At 46.2% G+C, this 17,685-nt stretch overlaps 1 protein-coding gene across 2 annotated transcripts in view; it reads right to left on the bottom strand.

The window, feature by feature from the left end:
• The window catches only part of FBXO11 (F-box protein 11), a 501,351-nt gene that overhangs the window by 50,998 nt on the left and 432,668 nt on the right, over window positions 1-17,685 (bottom strand). For both annotated transcript variants that reach the window (XM_078649648.1, XM_078649649.1), the window contains exon 20: window positions 13,430-13,537. In XM_078649648.1, coding sequence (XP_078505774.1) covers window positions 13,430-13,537 — 108 coding nt within the window. The remainder of the gene's footprint in view (window positions 1-13,429; window positions 13,538-17,685) is intronic.

Below are 17,685 nucleotides of genomic sequence, written 5' to 3'. Positions count from 1 at the left end.
CAGAATGAGGCCTCTTCAGGAGGAGCTCAGCCTACAATGGCTACAGGTCTCCGGCACCTTCGAGGATCTCATTCAGATTACACCTTGCATGCGGGATTCCCTCCGCTGGTGGACACAAAGAACAAATCTACGACAGGGTTGTGCATTCCTTCAGGATACGCCGAACTTTACACTCACCACGGACGCATCCCTCGAAGGCTGGGGAGCTCATCTTCAGGGCCTGACAATCAGCGGCAAGTGGAGCCCTCAGCAAAGGTGTTGGCACATCAACCTGTTAGAACTGAGAGCCATCTTCCTTGCACTCAAAGCATTTCGTGCAATCATCTAAGGGGCCAATGTGTTGGTGCGCACAGACAACACTACAAGCATGCACTATGTCAACAAACAAGGAGGGACAAGATCAGCTCTCTTGTCACAGGAAGCCCAGGAGCTGTGGACATGGTCAATACGACACAAGATCAATCTCCAGGCGGTTCATGTTCCTGGAACGGAGAATGTACTGGCAGACACGCTCAGCAGGACAACAGTGTCCACTCACGAGTGGGAACTTCATCAGCAGACTGTGGATCGGATCTTCGATCTATGGGGTCATCCAGACCTAGAACTCTTTGCAACCAAGACCAACAGCAAATGCTAATTGTTTGCAAGTTGGCATCCCCACAAAGACTCTCAGGGGAATGCATTTTCGATCGACTGGTCTCTGATATATGCGTACGCTTTTCCACCAATACCGCTAGTTCCCAGAGTCCTGCGGAAGATGAAGAAGGAACCATGTCGGTTGATTCTCATTGCTTCCAGGTGGCCTCGCCAGTACTGGTTCACCGAGCTCCTTCTCCTGTCAGAGTGCAAACCGATTCAGTTGACCCCAATTCCAGACTTGCTCTCCATTCAAGATGGCCGGATTTACCATCCAGATCCAACGTCACTGAGATTAGCGGCGTGGCGCCTGAGTACCGTGAGTTCGCCCATCTGAACATCCCTGCGGGCTGCAAGGAAGTTCTAGCCAAGGCAAGAGCACCTGCTACCATAAAGACATACAGTCTTAAATGGAAACGCTTTTGTGTTTGGTGTCGCTCAGCTGGCATTCATCCTTTTTAAGCTAAACCAGAAGAAATCCTGCCTTTTTTCCTCCATCTAGCAAGATCAGGATTGTCTCATGCAACCCTTAAGGTATTCCTAGCAGCGATTTCGAGATACCGACAAGATAGGACAAATTCTCTTTATTCTACAAAAATTATACAACAATTCTTTAAAGGCCTTTTTAGAATGTTCCCTCCGGTACGTCGTCCACCTCCAGCGTGGCATCTCAACGTTGTGTTGGCGCAACTCATGCGCCACCCATTCAAACCTATCATCGAGCAGATCTGAAATTTCTAACATGGAAGATTTCACTGTTATTGGCCCTAACTTCTTCTAGGAGAGTCAGTGATATCCAAGCGTTCACTCTTCACCATCCTTTCTTACAATTCACAAATGACTCTGTAGTGCTCTGCACTAATCCCAAATTCATTCCTAAGGTTCCTTCGGACTTTCATTTAAACGAACCCGTGATCTTAAAGACATTCTTTCCTAACCCACAAACACCTGCGGAAAGGGCATTGCATACTCTGGACATTAAGAGATGTCTGAAGTTTTATTTACAAAGAACATCTACATTGCACAGATCTGATCAACTATTCATCACTTATGGTGTAATTCGTAAAGGACAGGCAGTTTCCAAGCAAACAATCGCAAGATGGATATCTGCAGCTATTGCCTTTTGCCACGCACAAGCAGGAAGACCTTTACAAGCAGCTCCTAGAGCGCATTCTACGAGGGCAGGTTCTTCCTCTACGGCCTTATTCGCTGGAGTCCCTCTTCAGCACATCTGCAGAGCGGCAACCTGGGCCAGTCGCCATACTTTCACCAAACACTATTGTTTGGATGCAGCCAGCGAGGCCGATGCTTCAGTGGGTCGAGCAGTTCTACGAAATCTTTTCAACTAAGGTGAGCCTCTGTTTCCCACCTCCTTTTACTGCTGTCAGACGCTTATTATGTCTCTATGTTGCTTATGCTTTTAATGATCTGTTTATTTACATATTGAATTGCTATGTGCTGTTAATGTTGACAAGCTTAAGCTACCTGTAGCGTCTGCCAAGCACAAATATGTACTGCTATCTACTCTGATTCAGGCATGTGAATCTATGAAAGACACCCCTAATACTGGAGAAGAACAATAGTTACTTACCTGTAATCTGTGGTTCTCCAGTATTGGTGTCTTTCATAGATTCACATGCAACCCGCCCACCTCCCCTCAGAGGCTCTAAGGCTACTTTGGTTTACCATCACTCCTTGCGAGAAAATCTGACAGCCTGAGCCTCTGGGGAGAACATTCTGGTGGGTGCTGTCGCCTGATTGGCTGTAGTTTGGACTATACAAAATGACTAGGAGAGTCATGAGTGTGGAAGTTTTTTCTACTGTAGCTTGGGCTACTTTGCTTCCTGGTTGGGAATTTCTGGTTTTTCCAATGTTATTATAGCATATTATTGCTTTTTTATATACCGTGGGACTCCCACTCTGACGACGGGGAATGATTCAGGCATGTGAATCTATGAAAGACACCAATACTGGAGAACCACAGATTACAGGTAAGTAACTATTGTTCTTCCCCACAGGAAGTGGTCATATGGGGGTCTAGTGACCCCAAGCGTAAGTAGCCCAAAGGCTGCTACCTTTCACTCCGATTAACGACCCTAAATTCAGTATTTAGATGACCCCCTGACACCAGGGACTCAGATTCACCCGACCCAATAAGGAGGAGGACAAAAAAGAGCCGAAGAATGCAAGAGCTGAAGACTGGCTGTTGACTTGGCGCCAACCCCTGCCTGCTTCTGTCTGGACAATTTTAAAGACCAGACTTGTTCGGCAGCTGTGCATCCTCCAAAGGCCTCAGAGTACTACAAGCACTTCACCGACCTGTCAGTATCTCCCTTGAAGTGTAGCAGTCACATCCCTGCAGCCACAGATAGCAACGTCCAGTTCACCATCTGCTGACCACTGTCTCCACCGACGCAGCAACTGCCTAGCAGGAGGCCACGTGCTACATGAGGTCAGATGTCTCACCACCAAGTTTGGAGATGCCAAGACCCCCATGAGCCGCACTGCATCAATACCCAGGGTACAGGACCACCAGCAGCAACCAAGGCTTGTTCAGAGTCCAGCCCGGACACAAACACCACAAAGACTGACCTACCGACGAGGAACATCAGCATTACTGAGCCCAGGAATGAGAGTGGCCCTGCAGTCCTGTTTTGTCCCCATCTACAGGTGGTCCCCAAAAGTGAGAGCCTCCGACAAAAGCAACTCGCCAAACAAAACATCTCTGCACCTGAGCCCCACGGCCCAAGTCCAACATTATCAATGGTGCATCCTTGCTCCAGAGATCCTCAAGAACTGAGCCTTCTTTTGGGGTTCTTAATGACTTGTCCCCACTTAGAGCAATTTTCTGCTTATCAGTTTCTCCACAGACTTAAGAGGTAGTATTTAGGGATACCATTGCAACCAGTACCCCTGCACCTAGACATTGATGAAGACAAAGACCAGAGTGCAGGCTGAACGCTTTTTTTTTTTAACTCTTGAGACCTAATACAGACCCAGCGGTTATACTCGTTAGTGTTTAGTGTTTATGAAGTTTATTTTGCGGCGAAATTAATATTTTAAAGTGCGACGAATTACTCTTAAAGTTAATTTTTAAATCACTTACTACTGGAACAGCGTGAGAACACCTTGGAGCCCTGCAGTCTCCCCGGTCCACCTCCCGTCATTAGCGGACTTTTTGTTGTGGAGGGAGACTCCGGGGAACAGCTCCATTCAAGGTGACGCACTTCCAGCTAGGGACATCCACAGCCGCAACTTGGTTGGGTTAGCGGTCTAGCATCTCCCCTCCCAACCTGGCCCAGGCACTATAAGACCAGCAAATGGCGCGAGAGCGCAGCGGACGCGTGCAGCAGGCGCGCCAAAGGCAAGCCCGTCTGCGCCTCGACCGGGCCCAGGGCCTGTCCCCCTGGTCCATATGGCCCCCAAAAAATATCATTAGACATATTGGCAATCACCTACACAAGATCACAACTTATGGATTTAAAAACCTACATTAATAATCATGACTGTACCCTTTTTAGTCTGGACGTCTTTACTAACAAAACATCTGCCAGATGTCCCAACTGTTTGCTTAAATTGACCCCAAACTCTCTGTTACTATCCCTCAGTGAACATCCGTCTCACGTTAATACTAACCCCATTCATTTTGTGCTCATTAACGCTCGTTCCCTTTCTAAGGACAACATTTAAATACAGGAACTACTAACTAATCATAAGCTAGATCTTGATTTCACAACTGAAACATGGGGTGATTCTTCAGCAGGTCCTGACTTCTGTGCGGCTATCCCAGAAGGATACTGTGTAGTTAGACAGGACAGACTCTTAAAAAAGGGCGCTGGGTTGGCGATCATTCATCGAGATATATTTCCAATTAAAACCGAATCAATTAATTCATCGGTCTGTGAAGCACTGACCTTCTCCATTATGCTTTCCAACAATCAATCATTCAGAGGAATTTTGATCTATCGTCCACCAGGCCCTCGAGTGGTCTTTCTTAAAAATCTACATAACCTTTTGGAACCGACGGCAGGAACTCTCGATTATACTATATTGGGAGATTTTAATTTTCATTTGGAATCCTTACAGGATAAGGAATCCTCCTCCCTTATAACGGATCTACTGTCAGCAGGTTTACACCAGCCAGTTACAACACCTACTCATACAGCAGGTCATACCCTGGATGGATTATTCACTATTAATACTAACATCTCCATATCCTCCGTTTTACCCCTCACCTGGACTGACCACGCTGCAATAATCTGTACTATACAGAGCACAAAATCCAAATAAGTATATTATTTCTCGTACCCCCAAACACGTTCGAGCATGGAGGAATATTGAGATTAATCTCTTGCAAAAAACGCTGTCCTCTACTCAACACAAAGTTATAGCAGATCCCGATATAGTGGCCAATAACTATTCCTCCTGGCCACATAATGCCTTTAGCATAACAGTACCAGTCAAGAATGTCTCTATTAATCGAAATGTCCCTTAAGCTCCCTGGTTTTCAGAGGCTTTAAGACTGGAGAAACAACGGTGCAGAAATTTAGAGAGAAAATGGCGCAAACACTATGATAATAATGCTAAAGACTTATATAAGGATGCACTGACCAAATACAAACTCCTTATTGTGGCAGAAAAAAGCAAATATTATCGAACACAAATAGAGCTGGCTCAAAATTCCACCAAGCAGCTATTTCAGGTGGTAACCAAACTCTCTAATACACCTACAAGTACAGTTACAGACGTGTCACCTGCTCTTTGCTACTCTCTTGCGGATTTCTTTGAAGACAAAGTTCTTCAGATTTATTCAAATTTTGCTATGCAAGTGAAGTCAGATGTCCCTACTATAGATAGTTTGGCCAATACCCCAGTTACGGGGTTTGAAGAATTTAGTCAGGTCTCATCTGAACAAGTAAGAGAGCTTATTCTCTCCATCAAATCAGGATACCCTCTTGATTCTTGTCCTCCTTCAATGTTAAAACTCATTCCGGAGTTCATAGTCCCTATTCTTACCAACATTAATTCAATGTTCCATACCGGCTCATATCCTTCGATTTGGAAAAAGACCATCATTAAACCCCTATTAAAAAAAGAAAACTTGGATCCTACAGAACCCAAAAACTATAGGCCTATTGCATGCTTGCCTTTCCCATCAAAGATTATTGAAAAAATAATGAATATCCAATTATCCCAATTCATTGATCACAATAATCTTTTGGATGCCACTCAATTCGGGTTTAGGAAGGGTCATGGGACGGAGACAGCCCTCATCATTGCCTCTGATGAGATTAGGATGATATTAGATCACGGTAGTGCGGCGGTCCTCATCCTACTGGATTTGTCCGCGGCGTTTGACACGGTCGATCATTCCATCCTAATTAACCGTGTCTCGGCCATGGGCATTGGACATAAGGCCAAAATGCTATTAACCTCCTTTCTCGCCAATCGCACTCAGTCAAACTTGGCGAATCCTATTCTCCAATGTTTTCTCTCCCCTGTGGGGTGCCACAAGGATCCTCCATCAGTACGCATTTATTTAATATATACGTGTCGGACCTGGCCAGGGTCATTAAAGATCTAGGGATGAGAATAACCTCATATGCCGACGACACCCAATTGGTGTTGGCGGTACATAACGATGGAATACAATTGGCGGCCAGCTTTCAGGAGGGAATGCTAGCTATTAGCTCCTGGATGGCACGTAACTGCCGATAAAACGGAGGTAATGACTTATGGCAGTTTAACCCCTAGTTGGTCCTCTGTGTGGTGGCCAACTGATCTGGGACCTCTGCCCCAACCAGTCACTAAGGTCAGGGATCTTGGGGTTATATTCGACGACAAGCTCTCGTTCATTCACCACGCAAATGCGGTTGTATCCTAATCCTTCTATACTCTTAGAATAATAAGGAAGCTTCTCCCTTTCCTTCCCCCTGGGGCAGGACAGACTCATGTGTACGCTGGTTATGGCGAAGATCGACTATTGTAATGGTCTCTTTCTGAACGCTCAGGAGAGAGTTTTAAACAAGCTGCAATTAGTTCAGAATTCCGCAGCAAGGATGCTTTCCGGCATGCCTAAATTTAAATCAATCTCCCCAGTCATTCGCCAACTACACTGGCTGCCAATCAGAAGCCGAACCAAATTCTGTAGAACATATAAGGCAATCAACAACTCTGGACCAGAGTTCTTGAAAAAAAGCACTCTGCCTGTATATACCCACCAGATCCCTCCGTTCTTCTTCTGCTTGCTGCTTAACAATTCCACGCACAAAGAAATCACCATGGGGGGACAGATCATTCATAGTTGCTACCGCTAAATTGTGGAATACCCTCCCTCTACACATCAAGGCCAGCCCATCTCTCCTGACATTCAGGAAGTCGGTAAAAACATGGCTGTTCAACCAGTAAGCACTCCTCTGAACCTACGTTCTTTTATCTTCAGCGCCGAAACACCTCCGGGTATTTGCGCGCTATAAAAATTTCATAAATAAATAGACACCCCAGGGCAGGTAAACCAAAACTGCTGGTGGTACTTACCTTAAGTCTTAAAGAGCAGTCTTCTAAGTCGTTTGCAAGTGACCCTATGCAGTGTAGGTTTCTCCAATAGGACAACATTACTGCGTTCAAGATTCTTGCCTCAAATCTGACAGCTGTATTTTGTGTCTGAAAATCGCTAACTCGAAAAATATCTAAAAATACCTAATCTTGTACGTTTTGGCGTCTAAGTAGATCTAAAAATCAGTTATTTTTAGGTCGAGCCTGGGCAGTGCATATGCTGCTCTGTGAGCCATGCTGTGATCTAGACTGTGGCTTGAAGCACCTCCCATATTTTCCATTCCTTCCTGTTTGTGCCCTTTATAAATGCATTCTTTGTTTGGTCAGCATGCTGAATTAGTCCCGCCTTTTGATGTTCCGGACCCTCCCAGCAGACTGCCCCTGCCACATGTGGTCTTGCACTTTTTTTAAATTTAGCTTCCTTCTTGCGCACTATTTTTCTTTGGGGTCTGCATTGGGCATGTGCGTCGGCGCCCATTTCACAAATCGGCCTTTCATGTTTCGGATGTCGTTTCTCACTTAGTCTACCATGCTGTCCCCAATGCTGCTCCCACAACACTGCTTGCCCGCCCCACCATCCCTCCAAGATTGCCCGGCGCCGCTTGTAAGGAAGCCATTTTGGCGACGTATCCAAACTGCACTCTACACTACATAGAAATGTCGGCAGCAAGATCCCTAGCGTAAATGCAGGGGACCGAGAGGCGATGCAGCCAATAAGGAGCCATGATAAATCACTCCCTCTGCTCTAATTGCTCTTTAATCCTCAAGCCAGGCTTCTTTGTGCAGGCACTTTAAGAGGCTGAATGGGAGTGTCAAGCTGCATTAACCTGTGGCTCTCCGCGCTGCTTCTCCATTTTGCTTTAAACACAGTCAGTGTCCATGCACAGTGAGCGCCGCAGCGCCAGCGTGCAGGGGGTTAATGAGGCCTCGGGGGCACACCCCACTGCTGACCGTCTCTGTGCTTTGGAATACCGTGTGTATTCACATGAAAAGGCAGCTTTATTGCCCAGCAACAGCGCCTTGGAAATATTAGCATTTGTATCATACTCTGCTCTTCCCCCTACCTTTAAGAGTATGGGTTTCCAATTTAAATTTGGAACTTCAAATGCTCGCCTAAGGTGTGGCTGTAACTGCCGCCTGTTCTTTTTTTCATATACACAACCTTTCAGATATGCTGCCACTACTTCAACATAGAGTTAAACTGACAGCAGCATCAGCAGTATACAAGATAGATGAACTGATGTAGGAAGTGGTAATGATGTGTGAGTGGCAGATAAAGGGATTGAATAAGGTACACAGTGACAGACTGATTAATAGGCGATGCATGTAAATTGTTTGAAAGAAATGTAGAAACATTCAGTTCTATGTGTGGCCCTCTGTTTTTATCTTCTGTCTCTCAATGTGTGTCTTTTTCCATGTCTTTCTCTGGCCGATATGCTCCCTCTGCTTCTTCCTGCCTCTATCCACCCGTCTTTTCAGGGTTTTCTTTTTTGTTCTCTTCCTGTTTGTTTCTTTCACTGTTGCTCTCTCTTTACCTTACAGTCTGTTTCTCCCATCTCAACCTGTTGCCTCCTCTGTGTTTCTTACTCTTCCTTTTTGTCGATGCCGGTCTCATTTGGTCCTTCTGCCTGGTTTTATTTCTCGCACTGTCAGCGTTTCTATGTTCCTCCATTTCTTTTGCCTATGTATGTCTTCTCTTAATCTCTTTCTATCTTTCTATTTTCCCACCAGCTCTCGTCTCTAATATTTCTGTCTATTTTTGCCTCTCTTTAGCTTTCTCTCTGGGTAGGTTATTGGTATTTGAGCGTGGTTTTCACATTCAAACAGCCTACAATTCTTACAGGACACACTGAGGGTAATTTGTGGCCTTCCAAAAGCGTGGCCACTATATTTAAATGTCCAATCTAAAATATCTCCTATGAGTTATTTTGCGCAAAAATGAATAACCTCAGCTCCTATGAGCTGCAAACACTCAAGTCACAGGCATTTTGAGTTCACCAGCCCCAGAAATCAACCCTGTGGTAAAAGAATATCAGAATGTACAAGTGACCTACTAATGTGGCCTTTGATCTGGTAAAATGTATATGATCAATAATTTTGGGGCAAATTAAGAACAGGCTGATAAAAAGTGTAGGAAGCTGGCTCTGTATATGGCATCACCACTAGGTGGTATATCATGCACAAGGTCCTGGTGTTCCCCAAAATTGTACAGTGCTCAATGTAAAACCCAAAGTGCTCTATTAGTGGTAGTGTGGGCATCAGCCTTAGGCCTAACAGAGGAGTGTAAGATATGTACTGCACAACTGTGAGAAAGTTCCTCTTTTGCATGGTTAGTGCCTGGTTTTGGTGTGGTTTCAAAGATGTAGCGCACAGGGTCCCTGCCAACCAGGTCAGGTCCCCTGTGCCAGTGCTCCTTCCCTAAAAAAAAAATCCGTAACTGCCCTCTGTAAGTCCCTAGTAAATGGTACTCTGAGAGCCTAAGGCCTGGGAGTTGAAGACGGTCCCTTTGGACCCCCCCCCACACTGGGACCATGCGACTGCCCATTCAGCTTGCATGCCCCTGTGAGGGATCACACAACAAAATCAACATAGCACCCTGCATGGGTGCCATGCTAGCTAACATTGCCTTACTCGTGACTCTGACATGAATTCACTGTATCATCATTTGTTGCAGGAAGTACCAGATTTCAATACACTGGAGCTTAAAATTGTAATGAACGACTCAGAGAAAAAGATAAATACCGCTCCCTAGTGGCAGCAAATATGCAGGATCCTCCGCCACACCCAACAGACAGATGGCAAGTAAACATTCCTCGTCTTGAAGATGATGAAAGGACAGAGCCTAAAATGGCTAGGCGTTTAGCCATATCAGCCAAGCTTCAAATGATTCAATTCAAATTCTTCCACCAAATTTATTATAATTCCACCATGCTTTGTCTTACCTTCTCCTCAAAGACCCTTAAAGACCGGGAGGGACGTCTTTTAATTTGGCTGCAAAGGCTTAAAGAGAAAGACCATGCCTTGTCCTCTGAGGAGTGAGGGATCTACAAAATCTTCAAAAACCTCACAGAAAAGTCCCAGAGATGCTTCTCCAGGTCCTTCAACGCAGGCCCCTCAAAAGAAGACGCAGAAAAAGTCTTCAGAGGCAACACTTAAGGCTTTACCAACCAAGGTTTCTCCATAGAGGATTGTACACACCTTTAAAAAGCCTACTTCAGCCCCGTCGACGACTGCCTCGTTGACGGTGGCCTTGACGATGACAAAATCCCCTTCTACAGCTGTAGGAGTGACATCGTCGACGATGAGTCTCTACATCCCTGGCGTCCTCAGCATCGTCCACGTCATCGTCGACAGCTGTTGTGCCATTGTCGTCGACGATCAAGATTAGGAAATCAGCGTCGACGTCCAAGCCACCGTCGACGCCACGATCGATGACTAGCGCATCGACGAGTTAGACTAGGAGTGTTCCGTCAACGTCTCTTCCATTGTCAACGACGACAACGGTTCCGTGGAGGGTAGCTTCGTCGACGGCAGCTTCATCGACGCTACCTCCAGTTGTGTCTGTCGGTGTTTTACAGTTGACGACGCTACGTCGACGACGGGAAGAAGGAGCTCTGCATTAACTGGATCTTAAACGCTGCCTTAAATTGTACCTTGACAGGACAAAGGCATTCCGCAAATCCAACCAACTCTTTGTAGCTTACAGTCTACCTAGGAAAGGTTTTCCACTTACTAAACAAAGTATTTCTCGGTGAATCTCTGGAGCTAAAACTTTGTCACCAGCAAGCGGGCCAACCCTTGAATTCCACAGTTCATGCCCATGCCAATAGGGCGATTTCTACATCCACGGCACTCTTTGCAGGTGTGCCTATCGCAGACATTTACAGAGCGGCGACATGGAAGACGCCGCATACATTTGCCAAGCATTACTGCTTGGATACAGAACTCATGAAGGATGCTGCAGTGAGACAGGCTGTTACGTCATCTATTTCAATAGAGGTGATCCTTCTTTCATCCCACCATCCTTTCTGTTATACGTACATTTCTACATTGTGTTCTCTACTATTTCTTTGATTGCAGTTTGGTACTTGCTATTTTCACATTGATATGTGATTATCTGGTGAACTTGTACATTCTGTGCCTTCCGAAATATGCTTATCATTGCTTACTACTCTGATTCAGGCATATGAATCTATGAAAGATACCCTAATACTGGATAAGGAATGCGTTACTTACCTGTAACTGCAGTTATCCAGTATTGGTATCTTTCACAGATTCACATGCAACCCACCCACCTCCCCTGGAAGGGCTCACCTGGTTCTCTCAGTGGTACATCTACTTAGCACTGTGCGTACGAAAATCTGAGGAACTAGAGCTCCTTCCAGGAAGGTTCCAGAGGGTGGTGATAGCTGATTGGTTGTTCTCTAGAGTTTTGTCCTCTTTACAAAAGGACCTGGATATGTTACTAATGTTAGGCCTTTGGCCTATCTCGTTATATGTCTAGTAAGACATTACTTTTCTTATATACCGGGGACTCCCATCCCGATGACGGGGAATGTTTCAGGCATGTCAATCTATGAGAGATACCAATACTGGATAACTGCAGTTGCAGGTAAGTAACGCATTCGTTCTTTGCCAACATAAAGAGATGCATGATGGGCCCATCAGCTAACTCCTGGCTATCCAGTTCTTTAAAGATATACTCCAATATAATTTGCCTGCTGGCACTAAATTGACAGAGCAAAAAGGGGAGACTTCAATATCCTGGCAAATGAAACAACTGTCGACAACATGTCAAGGAGGGATCAAACTTATAGGAAGAATATCTCTGTGGCTCTTCAAGAGATGCAATGGCTTTAAATGCAAGAGGGATTTTGCTTTAAGACCCCGACATTAGTACATATAGCTCATTTATGGGTGAGACCCCCAGAATACTATAAGATGAAACTTCAGATATACGACCAATGCAGAGATCAGCATTCGAGGAGAAATAAGCTTGAGACAAATTACGAATTCAAAGGCTAGAGGTGGAAATATCAGCTTGCAATCTAACTTCACAGTCTTGTGGTATTCCACTGGGCTGGAGACTCTGTCAAGGCACCTTCTCAAGACCTTCAAATAATGTCTAAGAAAATTGGTTTGGTCTTGCTTACCACTTCCTACACCTGGATGCCCTTGAGTTATATATGTGCATTACAAATAACCAATGAAATTCCGCCAGTGGGCTTTCCTCAAATGTCTCAAACGTTAAGAGTAAAGGCTCAGAGTGCTAAAGTCATCTTGCGCAAAAGAAAGGTTCAGAAGCTTGCTTAACCCATTAAACATCTTTAGGACGTGATTTTCTAGTAATGTATACTTATCCAAAACAGAAATGTACCAAACAAGTATTCAATGTAATGTGCAGTGAAATAATCTAAAAAGGCCCCTAAACCTAATTTAATAATTTAATAAGTGCTATATTTATAAAATATTGAGTGTTTCCAGTTTCAAATCAACCTAAATCAAATACTTAAAAACCATGATGTGACTTGTATCCTGTGAATATGTAATAGCATTGGCCCTTCGGCGTGGAATTCTCAAAGTTAAAGAGATTTCCAACAAATTGGAAAAACACCTGACGGATTCACATCACAGATATTTACTTCGGAAAACACTAACAGAGTGCCACAATTCCCAGCAAGATTGATCCTTGCTACAGAAATGATCTTCAACAAACAAAAAATGAATCCACGATAATTGCCTATTAAAAGAAACACAGACTATAAAGTTCAGCCAAATTAGTTTAGCAGGTATTGGTTTTGCTGAACGGTAAACAAGCACTAATGCATTTCTCTTCCCAGATTACGTGCTCATCACTAGCGGCAGTGACTTCTATTTCAGCAATGAGCAGACTCCACAGCAAGAACTTTGAATCAACAAATAGCACTCATTTGCTTTTAGAATAACATTTTGTCTAACAAAACATTCAAGTAAAGAAAGAATGTAGTTTCAACAAACCACATCACAAATGTGTTAATTTTTCAGTTTAATGTCTGACCATTTTACAATATAATTTATGTTTACTTTAAATACAAGTTCCCTTTCCAGTTCTTTTACAGAACTCTTGCAGGTACACGTTTTGCGGAAAAGAATATGCATGCAAATTTAAGAAACTACAGGCATACATACAGTCTCCTCGCCCCACTCCATCACACTCATTAACTGGACAACACAGAGTAAAATATGTATGTTCTCCTACCTTTCATTGTTACATTAACACCAGAAGCTAAAAACAATCCTCCAAATCGGTTGTTGAAAATCTGATTGCCTTCGAGTGTTGCTGTTGCATGATTTGTGATTTCAATACCTACAGTAAACCAAAAATACACTCAGTGCGACAAATAAAAGAACCTTACTATTTTGTTCAAGGGCAAATGCTTTTTATTCAATATTAACACTCCATTGATGTGTTGCTTAACACAGCTACAGTGAGAGTTATTCGGTAGCTCCTGCATGATTATTTCACAGCTGCTTAACATTTTTCTATACACATTTTTATTTGCTTTTGCAATACAAGTGAATCCACAGTACAATCACAGCTCATTCACCACAGAACCAGCATGTACATTTACATGGCAATCTATATAGAACGATGATGGATTTTAACTCAGATCTGTGACTTGGGGTGAGTGTATGAAAAGGTTCTGTACCCCGTTCATTATCTCCTTGTGTTTAATCTATATATAATACCATAGATGCATCATCCGCCATGTCTGGAAATCATCAAAGTCCTACTAAAGATAGTACAATGCAGAAGCCCTCTTGGATATCATTAGGGTTGCATGAAAACAAGTACAGCATGAAAGGGAAATGCTACTTAACAGTATGCATCTGTTCTTGGCATGTAGAGCTGTAGAGTCACACACTGTGCATAGGTCGCCATCTGGTGGTGGGCCCAGATGATTACACTTTGTTGTTGTCCTGGAAGAAGTCTTTGTAGTCACGAGATAGGTGACTCCTACTATGGACTATAGTGCGCATGGGCATCGACTCCATCTCAGATTGTTTTTCGCCATGAAGGGAAATGGAGTTGTGTGAGAACAGAAAAAGATGTCCATGTATGGTGTATCTAAGTAAGATAATACTGGAACAGATAAAGGTAGCTGGGGAGGTGGGTGGGCGTGTGCGACTCTGCAGCTCTACATGCTTACAACAGATGCATACTGGCAAGTAGCATTTTCCGTTCGAGACATATCAGCTGCAGATCACACATTGTGCATAGATTGCATAGCAGTTCTCTACCTTAACAGCGATCACCAGTATCTATTGCAGTGGTCTGAAATAGTGTTTTGAGTACAGCCTGGCCCACACTAGCTTGTTGTTTGGCTTGCACATCTACACAATAATATTTTGTGAATGTGTGCGGTGTAGACCATGTAGCTGCTTTGAAGATATCATCTAATGGAATGTTTTCTAGAAAATGCCTTGGATGCCCCTATTTTACGGGTGGAATGAGCCCTAGGGGCAATGGATAAAGTATGTTTCGCTTTGTGGTAGCAAATTTGTATGCATTTTACAATCCACCTTACAATACCCGTTTTTGAAATGGGATTCCCTTTGTGTGGAGGAGAGAAAATACGATATAGAAAGGAAGAGCTCTTTTAAGGTCTAGTGTATGAAGAGCTCTTCAGCCACTATTGTAGGTTGGGAGAAGAATACTGGCAACTCAACAGATTGATTGAGGTGGAAAGGTGAAATGACTTTTGATAGGAATTTTGGATTAGTTCTTAGAACCACTTTATTGGGTTTCGCCTGCCGAAAGGCTGCGCTCTGCGCAGCTTTTCAGCGCAGGTGAAATCCTTTGTTGACTATAAGGACTTCTGGAACGTCCCCCGGCTCTCATTGGCTAGCTCCATAAATGGAGGCTAGCCATTGAGTGCCGGATCTGTCCGTCAAGGCCGGACCAGATTCGGGGGCGTTCCTGAGATTTTTTCCCTGGGCGGAGTTACGTTTTTTCCCGTTCCCTCCCCTTTCACTAAAAGTGATTTCAGATGCGCTGTCCATTCCCGCCCCCTCCGTGTGCCTTTCCGCCCCCCCCCTCGCTGTCCTGTGCACGTTTCCCGCCCCCTCCCGCCCCCTCCCGCCGTCCGTGTCCCCTCCCGCCCCCTCCCGCCCCCTCCCGCCGTATTTCAGATGCGCTGTCCATTCCCGCCCCCTCCGTGTGCCTTTCCGCCCCCCCCCCCGCTGTCCTGTGCACGTTTCCCGCCCCCTCCCGCCCCCTCCCGCCGTCCGTGTCCCCTCCCGCCGTCCGTGTCCCCTCCCGCCGTCCGTGTCCCCTCCCGTCCCCTCCCGCCGTCCGTGTCCTCTCCCTTCAAGAATGCTTCGAAGGGCTCAGGTGCCGCGGCGTCAGGCAAGTCAGCAGAGTCCTGTGGGGCAAGGGAGGGGAAACGGGGGTTAGGGTGAAGCACCGTTGGCATGGTGCGTGGGAGAGAAGGCCGGAAGTCCCGCCCCCGCCCGGAGACGCATGGAGCCCCGGAGGAGAAGTGCTGGATGGTGCGGGGCTCCCGTGTGCTGAGGGAGCCCCGGGGGAAGAGACGGCAGGAGCGGAGTTGTGTTCCTCCAGCTGACGGAAGTCCCGCCCGGAGACGCATGGAGCCCCGGAGGAGAAGTGATGGATGGTGCGGGGGCTCCCGTGTGCTGAGGGAGCCCCGGGGGAAGAGACGGCAGGAGCGGAGTTGTGTTCCGGCATCCATCTTTGAGACGGTGGGCTCAGTCCTTTTGGGAGCCAAAGTCAGCGAGACCATCCGCAAAGGGTTGATTGATGTCGAAATGTACAACACCACCCAAGAGCTACTGATGGCAGGATCTGTGAGTGCCATGTTTGGTAAGTTTGTTTCTGTCAAGCTTTTAAGTGTATGCCCAAATGTGCTTTTTGAATTGAGCCAACATTAAGCACCCGAGTCTGAGATTCGTTCCCCCAAAAAATCTCCACGTAATCCTTTGATTTAGCATCACAAAATAGGAACTCTTTTTGACAGTTGTCCATAAAGCCCATCTATCAGTTTTTAAGCACTTGCGTCCTTTGTCCAACACTCAATTAAAGTTAAGCCTGTATGTCAATTGTATGACTTTGCTATGGCATGGAAACTGCTGCACAAACAAAATCCACTTTACTTTCTGCTACTTTGAAAAGGTATCTAAGGAGGTCGCTGCCTCCGGGGTGCCGAGGGGTGCGTAGGGTGCCTGCATTGACTTACTAAGCATATCATTCAGGCGGTGTGTCCCCAGTCTCAATAGACTGCTGGTGTGTGTGTGTCCCTTATGGTGTCATCTCAGCTGAGACTGCAGACACCTCCCGCGCATTCTGAGTGGGGCCCCGGGGCCCTCTGCAGCAGGCTGTGTGTCCGCAGTCTCAATAGACTGCTGGTGTGTGTGGTGTGTGTCTCTTATTCTTCTCTTTGCTTCTCTCTTCCTCCATCATTCGACCCCCTCCACATTTCTCTCACCAGTGTGTTTTTCTCGCCGGTTCTTTCCTTCCCTCATCCATTCCATTGCCCTCCCGATGTTGCTGTCTCACTTTGCCCCTTTGTCTCTCTCCCTGCTTTGCACGCTTCTCTTTTCTGTGCCTCGCCCTCGTTTCTCTGCTCCCCGTCTCCCTGCCTGTCACCCTCCGTAACGTGCCTCTCCCTCCTCATGCCTCACTCTTACCCTCTTCACTGCCCTCTCCCCCTCTACTCTCTGTGCCCCCCCCCCGCAGGCACCCCTCGTTTTCCTCTCTCACTGCCTGTTTACTGCCTCTCGCTTTCTCGGTCTCGCCCTGCTCTCTGCCTCTCCCTGACTCTTTTCTCTGCCTCTCCAAACTGTCCCCTGTGCACCCTCTGCCTCTTTCTCTCTTTCCACTCCACCTCACGTCCCTCTCTTTCTTTAAATCCAGTGTTGTCTGAGTTTCCTCCAGTCTCCCCTTTGAATTTAATGACCCATAAATGCCTACTTTCTCTGCCTTTCCCGTTCTCTCCCCTCCTTGCTGTCCTTTCTTCCTCCCCGGCCCTCTTCACTGTTTCTCTCCCTCTCCGTGCCTCTCTGTGCCTCTCCCTCTCTCCGTGCCTCTCTGTGCCTCTCCCTCTCTCCGTGCCTCTCTGCGCCTCTCCCTCGCTGTGCCTTCCCTCTCTTTGCCTCTCTCTGTCCAGGCTTTCTCCCTTGCCCCATTCCCGTCACAGCTGGCCAACTCGACTGCGCGGTTTGATCTTCAACGGGCTGGCCGTGACCTCAGTGGTCGTGACATCTCTGCCCTGCTGTGTTCTCTAGCTCCGTGACCTCAGACGCCAGCAGCCCCGTTGCTGTGGTGATCAGAATGCCACCTACAGACAGGTTTGTGGCCGTTGTGGAGGGTTTTGCTGGACTTCACTTTCGGGTTGTGTAAGAAGCAGGACCCTCCCATCAGAGGCCGCTACGCCCGATCACAGATCATACCAGCGAGTGGTCACACTGAGAAGAAGAACCCGGAGGAGTGTGCAG

This window comes from Lissotriton helveticus, chromosome 6 (assembly GCF_964261635.1).
Source record: "Lissotriton helveticus chromosome 6, aLisHel1.1, whole genome shotgun sequence".
Lineage (NCBI taxonomy): Eukaryota > Metazoa > Chordata > Amphibia > Caudata > Salamandridae > Lissotriton > Lissotriton helveticus.
This window is presented reverse-complemented; position numbering and strand designations above follow the sequence as displayed.